At 43.4% G+C, this 9,759-nt stretch overlaps 1 protein-coding gene across 1 annotated transcript; it reads left to right on the top strand.

Annotated features, from left to right (window-relative positions):
- The first annotated feature begins 5,015 nt into the window (after positions 1–5,015).
- On the top strand, positions 5,016–9,489 carry LOC125539309 (3-oxo-5-alpha-steroid 4-dehydrogenase family protein). The gene is made up of 6 exons (XM_048702736.2): positions 5,016–5,373; positions 6,461–6,810; positions 7,312–7,546; positions 8,078–8,173; positions 8,973–9,044; positions 9,160–9,489. Exons 1-6 carry the CDS (start codon positions 5,185–5,187, stop codon positions 9,262–9,264), a joined length of 1,047 nt encoding a protein of 348 aa, XP_048558693.2. The 5' UTR covers positions 5,016–5,184; the 3' UTR covers positions 9,265–9,489.
- Positions 9,490–9,759: the final 270 nt, after the last annotated feature.

Here is a 9,759-nt window from a genome sequence, read left to right as displayed (position 1 = left end):
TGGGCCCCCACCTGAGCCACGCCGCAGGACGCAGGCAGGCAAGTCTGGGGACCCCCGTTCCCAAAACGCCAACAAAAGGTTATGTCATGCTTGCCCTAGCCCGGTAAGCAAACATAATCTTGTGTGCTCGTTGATGAGATTATGGTGGCGAGTCGCCGAGTGGGAGTGTTTTGACCACGACGGTGGTCGGGGTGTCTTTGGTAGACATGGGGCCACCCAGGACCAGCCCGTTGGGGATTTGGGTCGGAGTGGCCGGGAGAGTGATGTGGCAATGGAGGGGTTTTGATGGAATGCCGTTGGTCCACCCAAATGGGAGTGCAAGACCATGGGTTCCATGGTGTGGGTACAGTGTGCTACCTCTGCAGAGTGTGTAATCTATCGATAGCCGAGTCCATGGTTACGGACACCTCGTAGTAGGTCCCACCATGAGTCAACATTTAATAAAAATTGCACACTAAGCTATGAACTTTGCATTGTTGATGGATGGTAGAAAGGCCATCGAGGCATTTGGGACCAAATGATGGTCGTGGTTGTGATCGCCGTAAGGATCACGAGTTGTCCTTGAGAAAGACCACTTTGGTGGTGTGTTTGTGATCTAGAGATGATCACGGTTGGTAAGCTGTCCCGAGGGACGTTCGAGCATGATCACAGCATGTTGACATATAGTGTTGCATTTTTAATAATTGGTTAAATATCATGATATTTTTTGTCATTATGATTATGCCTGTTGTGAGCTTGCAAATACATTCAATGTATTAACCTGGCGTGTCATGCCAGATTTCAGGAAAGTATCATTGGAGAGGAGCGCTGTTCGAGTCTAGATCGTGTCCACATTGGTGTCCCTGTGATATGGAGCTTCCGCCACGACGTTATTCCGCTGCCACGTAGTTATTCGGATCGAGGCCCCTTTATGTTCACTAAATAATGTACATATTGTTCAGCCGCACCGAGTGTGCCACTTGGCCTCGATAGCTGTTGTAATGTAACTCTGTTCCGCTAGCATCAATAAAGCGGTTGTTATTCTGTACCAAGATGTTGTGTGTTGCCAGAAGACATGGTCTCTGGGTTGGCAATGCATGGTATACTGGTCGCTCTGAGCCGGGGTGCCACACGGCTCCACTTTCCATGCACGCAGAACTCCAAGGGAGAGTCATCCAGGTCGTCACGCCGCAGTAACAATGACTAATGAGTCGTCAAATCACAGGCCCACTTCCCACTTTGAAGTTGCTCGGACGAAGGAACCATATGACTTCGTTGAATTCCGCTTCTTGAAGAAAACTACTGTACCAGCAGTATTGCTAGCTACAGTAGTTACTCCAACAAAGGCCTCCTTTCGTTCATAGGATAGGAATATGAAAATCATAGGAAGTGAGATGACATGCATCTCAATTCCTATAGAGAAAGAGATGCCATTTGATGCTTAGGATAGGAATTTTTCCATTTAGTCTAGGCTAATGTACTGGTAATTTGCTCTAAAAACTACAGTAGTAACTAGTAGTATTGGTACATGCTCGTACTCAGACACAGACACACACTCTAACTACTAGTACTACTACTTCTCACATGCTGGCCAGACGCCGTCGTTCTCCTTCCCGGCTTTGTCGGTGACACCCCACCGTGCTTGGATCTCCGCCGACCTCTTCGCAGCAGCGCGTGCATCCTTTTCTTTCTTGCGGCGGCAGGCCTCTCTTTTCTTGAGTGCTTTCTGACTTTTCCGCTCCCTCTGTGCGGCTTTGGCCGCCTCTTGCTCTATCGCCCATTTGGCCTTGGCATCTTCAAATTCCTCCCACATAGTTGTGAGGTCGCGAGCGGCGATGAACTCGGCACGGCGGGATGCCATCGCTTCCCTACCATTTTGTGTGTGGTCGTGGGCGGCAAGGAACTCGATGCGGCGGGATGCCATCGCTGCCTTATCGGTTAGTGTGCGACGCGGTGGCATGAACGACGCTTGGTGAGAGCTCTGGGGTGGAGTGGTCGGAAAACAGTATAGTGCATTGGTTTGCCAAGAGCTCAAGGACAGAAGACGAAGCAAATTTGGATTCCTCTTCAATCCTGGTCATTTATTACCGAGTAAAATGCATTGGTTCATGAGATTTGAGATTTGAGCCCTATAAACCGGAAGGGAGGGAGTACTGCACATGGTGTAGTCTAGTCACTTGTTGAAATCTCTAGAAAGGCAAATACTCCTTTCCGGTTTACAGGGCTATACTACTCCCTCCGTCTAGGTGTGTAAGTCATCTTACGAAAACCAAATAGTCCCAAAACACTTAGGCACGGTGCATTAACTTCTACCTTATTTCTTGTTCTTGACATATCAACCAATAAGAGATGAGAGGTGTGCATGCTTTTAATGACTTGCAATGACTAGTTCATTGCATGCAATGCTATTAATTAGCAAATAAACATTGGTGACCCCAGGAGGAAACGGTGCTAAGCGTGTGGACCTATGCAGAATGAGTATCAACCAATGAATAATGGAGTTTAATTGTTAAACAATAGCAATTGTGTCTCATGCAAGAACCTGGCTAGTACTCCAAGGAACCACACCACGCAAGCGTTCCCAACTGCCACGTTCGGGTTGCGCTTGGTTCTTCGCCTCTTCGAGAAGACGAACAATGATGTTACTCCTACTTCTACAATATCGACCCCACTGCTGCATGTCCGTCCACCTCGTGCGGGAGGGATAGCGTGTAGCGAAAGCTTCTACTTACTGCTCCTGCCTTTGCGTCTATGACAGGTGGGCCCAACAGGTGGTTGGCCCTCCTGTCATGTAGCCAAAGGCAGGTGCAGTTAAGGCACCGGAGCTCAGTCCGCGAGGGAGAGGGCGTTGTAGTAATCAAATTTCTCGGTCTTGTACGAGTTGACGCGACACATCAAAGCACTGCACTCGATATAAGTCTTTTTACACATTTCAAATGGGCTACTTCGTATGTAGGAGTAGACATATTCTGCTTCGTATGTAGTCACTTGTTGCAATCCCTAAAAAGACTTATATTTGGAAATGAAGGGAGTACAACGCATGCATGCATGCATGCGTGACTTTCCTTTTGATACTTGCATGTGTTGATTTGATGCACCTTGCCAAATTTTGACTATAAATTTAACTAACCAAATTTTCATGCATGTCACAAAAAATTACAGGGCTGTTTGGATTGTGACTATGTTTGTCTTATGTTTCCACATTATTTTTCCCACACTTGCCACACTTGCCTAACCTGAGTTGCTCAAATTGTTAGACACACTTTGGCTTGCCTAAGGGAATCTTGCCACAATTTTTGTGTCTATGACATGTGGGGTTCACTGCTAATAAAAAAATTCTTGTCTTAGGTGTGGCTAATAAAAAAGACTTATATTTAGGAACGAAGGGAGTAGAAAATATAAATAATAATGCATGTTGGGGCAACCCACGTTTCCGCTAATTTTAGCCGTGGGCTTGTTCACAATTTTTATGAGGGGGTGGTTGTTCATTTAATGGAGGGACTTGTAGTACCAGACTTGAACGATACAAAGTGCGACCTGGCACACCGTAACACCACTTGGAACAACCGGGTAGCTATCTCAAAAAACAATCAACAACTAAAAAAACTGCGACCTGGCATGTAGTAGTACATAATTTTAAACGATTGTTTTGATGGAGTGAAAAAGGAAAACTACCCCACTACGTATATATAAGCCGGAGCCTCCGCGCTTGCTTGCTAGGGTTGCTCTATTCACACACTCTCATCCTCTCCAGATCTAAACAAGATAGGGATAATAACACTGTCTTTCTCCCTTCAAAATACACTGCCTAGTGTCCGTGTTGACGTAAAAACTACCCAAATTGTGCCCGGTTTGGGTCAGAACGGCATTCCTAAACGGTGCCAGTTACATGGATTGCACAAACGGGCGCACACCGCCATGCCTTGTTGGGCCGGCACATTTTAGTATTTTTTTTCTTTTCTGTAATACTCTAGAAAATTATGGGCCTAATAAGTATCAAACTCGCAACCTCCTAGCTGATTACAAACTTCCTTTTCTTCTTCTTTAAATATAACGCTACAAAATGTAGTGTTTTCCCCATTTTTTTATTCTCTCTTCTTTTCTTTTCTGTTTTTGAATTGCGTGAACTTTTTTTTATCAAATTTGATGAACTTATCTTTCAAATACGATGATTTTTTAATCTGATGATTTTTTTAATTCAGTAAACTTTTTCCAAATTCGGTGAACTTTTTTCAAATCTGATGATTTTTTTTCAAATCCGATGAACTTTTTTTTCAAATTCGATGAAAATTTTTGTCAAATTCGATGAACTTTTTTCGAAATTGATGAAGTTTTTTGATTTTCTGTTTTTTTTGAACTTTTACAAAAAGTCAACAGTCAACAACTAGCAACCACTTTTTTTAGACAACTCATCGAGTGATCTGAACTAAAAAAAATGCAGTGATGGATAATGGGCCAGCCCAAATTCCATCTCGCGTGGGCGCCAGACCCATGTTCGGGCGCTCCCAGTCAAAACGACGCGGAACAAAAGTTTTTTTAGTTTACTCTCGCGTGTTGGGCCCTCGATCGTGTCCGTAACGAGCCAAACGGACCCGGCCGGACAAAATGGCGGTCACCCGTTGGAGTTGGTCTAAAGCAAGACTCAACGCATCATCCCGTGCAGCGAGTACACTTGGTCACGGATCGTGCCACGCCTTCCGGATACGTGCCTAGTAGGCGACCCAAATGCCACTCCCTCCATCTCATGATATACGGGCGTTTAGTGTAAAAACACTTTTATATTATGAGACAAAGAGAGTAGAAAAGAACCATGCCGTGAAACCCGAAGAACGCTGATGATATACTACCTTCGTATTGGTTTATTGGTCCGTAACAACTCTGGAGGACGAGAATTGTACCCAACGCCGAGCCGTTTTAGCGATTCATAACACCGGAGACATATAGGAACAGAAGATTGTAGTCCCAATCACCACGTGTGCCGGTCGATAGAGACGAGAGGGGGGTTGCCCACTTTAAGGCCAACACGCATCCCGGTCCAGCAAGCAACGAGCCAACGAATCGCGTGCCGTGCCGGTGGCCTTCCCCTTTCGATTCGCACTCTCTTCCTCCCTCCCTCCTAGTGCCCTCACCCCACCACCCGCGCAGATCGCCGCGTACCAGCACAGGGAGAGAGAGAGAGAGAGAGCGAACGCGGGTTTGCCTCCCATGGAGAAGGGGGACGGGCCCGCCCTCCAGCCTCTGCTGTGCCTCGCCTGGCTCGCCGCCACGCTCCCCGTCCTCGCCGCCGCGCTCCCCATCCCCGCGGCCGCCGGCGGCCGCCTCCTCCACAGCCTCCTCGCCGCCTTCTCCTCCCGCGGCAAGACCGTCAGGCCGTCCTCCTCCTCCTCCAAGGCGGTAAGATCAGCACCTCGGTTCCCGCTTTGCCTTTTTAGACATGTTCCAACTCATCTCCCCTAGGCTGCAGCCTGCCTCAATCTCCAGTGGGCCCTGGTTCGGCACGATCGCAACTCTTGAGCGAATTTTGGGCTTAGCAAAGCTGTCCGTTCTGAAATTTTGATACAATGTGCTATCTGGTTAGGGAAAGCATTAGATGAGTAATTGAGTATCCTACTCCATATATTGAAAAAGCTTGTGTACACTACAAAAGGGCGTTATAAAAAGCAAAAGAGGCAAAACAATTGCAGTGTTATCAATCCACGATTGAAGTTCTGTGTAGCCTTTTCCATTGACAACCATGGGGTCTCTCCCTCTTGAAGACTTTGATGCAATGTATTTGGGAGATTACTTGGATGAAAAGGAGATTGCGGGTGGATTAGAAGCTCCTGTCTCTTTCTTTGAATTAATAGAAGGAGATTGTTGGTAGATTAGAAGCTCCTGTCCCTTTCTTTGAATTAATAGAAGGAGATTGTGGGTAGATTAGAAACTCGTGCCTCTTTTTTTGAATTACTAGAACTAGGCGTAAAAATGCCCCTGGTCCACTAAAATTCCTTTTGTTACTAACTGGGAGTGAGACAGGTTCAACCTTCCAAGTAAGAGAACATTTCATCCTTTAGACGAACTATGAGTACATGATACTTGGATGATTGTGAAGCTAACCTATGTTGCGTCCATTTTTACAAGTCTTTGCTTCTTTACAATTATATGTGTTATATACGTCTCTGACGGTCTACATGTCCTATGAGACACATACTGTCTATTGTTTAAATATTAATCAAGCAACCCATGGGTAATCCTCTGGCAAAAAATTATAACAATAGCTGACTCATGACAAATCGGGTTATGCGCAGGTTCTGGTAATAACTCATGGGTAAAAGTTTCTACCCATACGGTTATTCTCAGGTACCTATGTGTATCCAAACCCATGGGTAAAACTGTCATCTTTATGTAGATAATTTTGATGCATATATCGTACATTTGTCTTGTATTCTACTCAACCTCTGCATAAGCATCATAAACTGAAATAATCTTTATGAAATTGCAGAAGTTCACAGTTCCACAGAAGTACTTCTTGCATTTCTATGTGGTGGGAGTGGCGGTGACAACAAGCTTGCTGCTTGCAATATGCTTCTATGCATATATGGAAATGACACCGCTGTTGCCAGAGCCATCGAGTTACTCCACAATCGCTAGCCATCTTATTGGGTCAAATTCGTTCTCTTTTGGCAGTGTCCTGTCGCGCACCATGGAACACAAGTATCGTGTCTGGCGGACTGTCTTTGTACTTCTACTGATGGAAATTCAGGTGCTGAGACGCCTGTATGAGACTGAAAATGTGTTTCACTACAGCCCATCAGCTCGGATGCACATTGTAGGATATCTGACGGGTCTATTGTAAGTTCCACATTGGTTAACTTCCATTATGTTCTAGAATGTTGCGTAGTTGTTAATATGCTAGCTTGACTAAATACTTTCTCTTTTTCTTCCTTCTAGAGTTCTAGTCCTTTCTATTATAATTTCACATGCCTTTTCTGTTAGGTCTTGTTATGGTTATTTTCTGTAGTTCCGGGCTTGTACTTTATCAACAAAATATACAAGTAGATGGTGTAAGTTAAGGCATACTTTAGTTTACTGGATGATTTGACCACTCGTAATTGTAGTTCTAATTTTTTTACCACCTATCAATTAACAGAACAGTTATCTTTTTTACCTTTTTGCATATATTCTTTGATTTCTTGCTTTTTATAACGCTGGTCTTTCAGTAAAGGTTTCTTTGCACAACGATCATTGCATTGCTCTTTCCTTTTTCTGCAACAATTTGGATTGACTGACGATTATTTTTTTCCTGCAGCTATTACAATTTGGATTGACTTACAATTATTATTTTTCCTGCAGCTATTACACGGCCGCACCTTTATCTCTCGCTAGCTCTTGTCTTCCTGAAGCAATAGATTTTATCCGAGGTCAAATAGTTGAGTTCATAGTAAAGGGTCGTGCAAGAATGCCAGACCTAGTCATTGATTCACCCTCTCTCCTAAAGCCTCTTTTAAAGTTGGGGTGGTGCCAGTGGATAGGTGCTATTATATTCAGTTGGGGATCCCTCCATCAGATCCGTTGTCATGCAATTCTTGTAAGTACCAGCTTCGTTTAGTGAGCCTAGAACCAGAGCCAGATAACAAATATTAGTTGGTTTCTTGTCTGAATGTGAACAACATGTTTACATATGCGAGTTGCAGCACAAATGTTGAAAAACAAAGCATCTGCCGATGTATTGAGACTTAAAGTTCGAACGACTAATAAAACCTGCTTCCTGAAATCCTATAGTTATGTCTTGTTGGAACCATTTTGCTACTTTAGATTTGATGGAGTGGAATTCATTTTGCAGTAAAAAATAGCAATCCCAAATACTTTCTTAGCCAATGAACATCAGGAACTCTTCATAAAGGATCATACCATATTTTTCTTAAGAGTCTTAGTAGCATCATGTAGGTTTATATTCAGATTGCATAATCTTCTCTTAGGTTATTTGGTATGCATATTTTATGTCCTTCAGGCAAGAAACTGCACCATTCAGCATCTTTTCCTTGCACACTTGGGCCAGAGTCTTCCAGATTTAGTAATTTTTTCCGAATCAATTGCTTTCTGTTTACCATTTTGACAGGGATCGTTGCGCGAAAATAAAGATTCTGATGAATATGTTATTCCTTGCGGTGACTGGTTTAGTCGTGTGTCTTGCCCTCATTACCTTGCTGAACTAGTAAGTGCCTCCATTCTTCTCCCGTATTCAGCATGCACATGCTATTTGATGAATATGGCTGGCAACTGACAGTGCTTTTACAATGCGAGTACTAAACTAATCATATCTAAATTAGGATAGTCAATTGAAATCATAAATGAGGGTCCTGTGATGGATTTTCACTGGTGAAGCATTGGTGTGCGCAACTCCTGGTCAGGTTTTGATCGCTGGCGGGAGTGGATGAAGGACAGAAAACCTTTATGTTGCTTCTGATGGAATTGTTTTATGCACTGTTTGATGTTACTACAAAGTACAGACTTAACAAATTCCTTTGGTTCCCCATTTTTGCCAGCCTAATTCACAGATGCAGAGTGGCATTTGACCATATAAACTTCCCATAGAGGAGTAGGCAGCCTTACATTTAAACCAAGCAATCTGTAAATAGCCTAAAAATGATAAAATATTATATCATGGGGAGAGTTCCAAATTATTCCACTGTTGTTGAGTAAGTGAACCTAACATAATAGGATAATCCTGTTCTTTTCTGTGGTTTGCCTTCACTCCAACTTGGTGCCGAACTGCCGAGTGTTAGAAAATATGCAACCTGTATTCCCTTGTGGCCATAGGCCAGTATATGTGCATGTACAACTGTACAAGTGCAGGAAATGTGCAGAAAACCCCTTATACAATGGGGTAAATACAAAAGGCTACATGACTACATATATAGGACTATAACACCGAGCAGCTAGCAGAAAAAGAAACTCTTATGGATTTGAAATTGGTATCTCATTAGCATCTATGGCTGTTTTTTGTTTTACAGGTTATATATTTGGGCATGTTGATAGCTAGTGGTGGTTCAGACATTTCAGTGTGGTTCCTGTTCATTTTTGTGGTATGCCTCACTAAGTTCTGTGCCAGTTGCATTCAGAATCGCATCAACTCGTGATTATTGTATCCTTTCAGTGTTTTCTATCATTCCAGCTGATTAAACTTTCCATTTTGTGCAGATAACAAACTTGTCATTTGCAGCAGTACAAACTCATAGGTGGTACCTCCAAAAGTTTGAAGACTACCCCCGCTCTCGCTATGCAATCATTCCATTTGTATTGTAGCATCTACAAGCATTCCTTCTGTGCAGTAAAAATCTGTGTGTTCTGGCTGGAATGCACAAGCCCGGCGTGTAAAAGATATTCATGTAAATGTGACAGCATGTAAGTTAAAATGTTGTGTTGTGTGACTTGAAATGCTTACAAGTGTTCTATTTCCAGTTGTAAATTACGATACATACTAAGGTAGTTGGGTCCTGGGTATGCAGTAACCTTTATGGACATATTTAAGGATTAGTAGAAAATAAAGTCCTCACAGAACCGGAAGCATGCCAAATTTGACAACTAGGCTGATATAAGTTCCGGACTCGAGAATCCGACTTATCATGGTGTTATAACTTATAAGTCATCTTTAATCATGTTTCTGCTGATTCTTGCAGTGTGTGTGTGTGTGTGTGTGTGTGTGTGTGTGTGGCTCATCAGGTCTGGGACTGAATGTTGATTCGTGCAAAGTGGAAATGCATGAGGCTTAAAAGAATGGAGACTTGCAGTCTGTGTGGA

This window comes from Triticum urartu, chromosome 2A (genome assembly GCF_056163025.1).
Source record: "Triticum urartu cultivar PI428250 chromosome 2A, HENAU_Tu73, whole genome shotgun sequence".
Lineage (NCBI taxonomy): Eukaryota > Viridiplantae > Streptophyta > Magnoliopsida > Poales > Poaceae > Triticum > Triticum urartu.
This window is presented reverse-complemented; position numbering and strand designations above follow the sequence as displayed.

What these genes read in the sequence shown, in the direction of transcription:
- LOC125539309 (XM_048702736.2), top strand. Translation starts at nt 5,185, where the DNA reads ATGGAGAAGGGGGACGGGCCCGCCCTCCAGCCTCTGCTGTGCCTCGCC. An exon ending in GGATATCTGACGGGTCTATT is followed by an intron (nt 6,811 to 7,311) that starts GTAAGTTCCACA and finishes TTTTTCCTGCAG; the next exon opens with CTATTACACGGCCGCACCTT. An exon ending in TCCGTTGTCATGCAATTCTT is followed by an intron (nt 7,547 to 8,077) that starts GTAAGTACCAGC and finishes CCATTTTGACAG; the next exon opens with GGATCGTTGCGCGAAAATAA.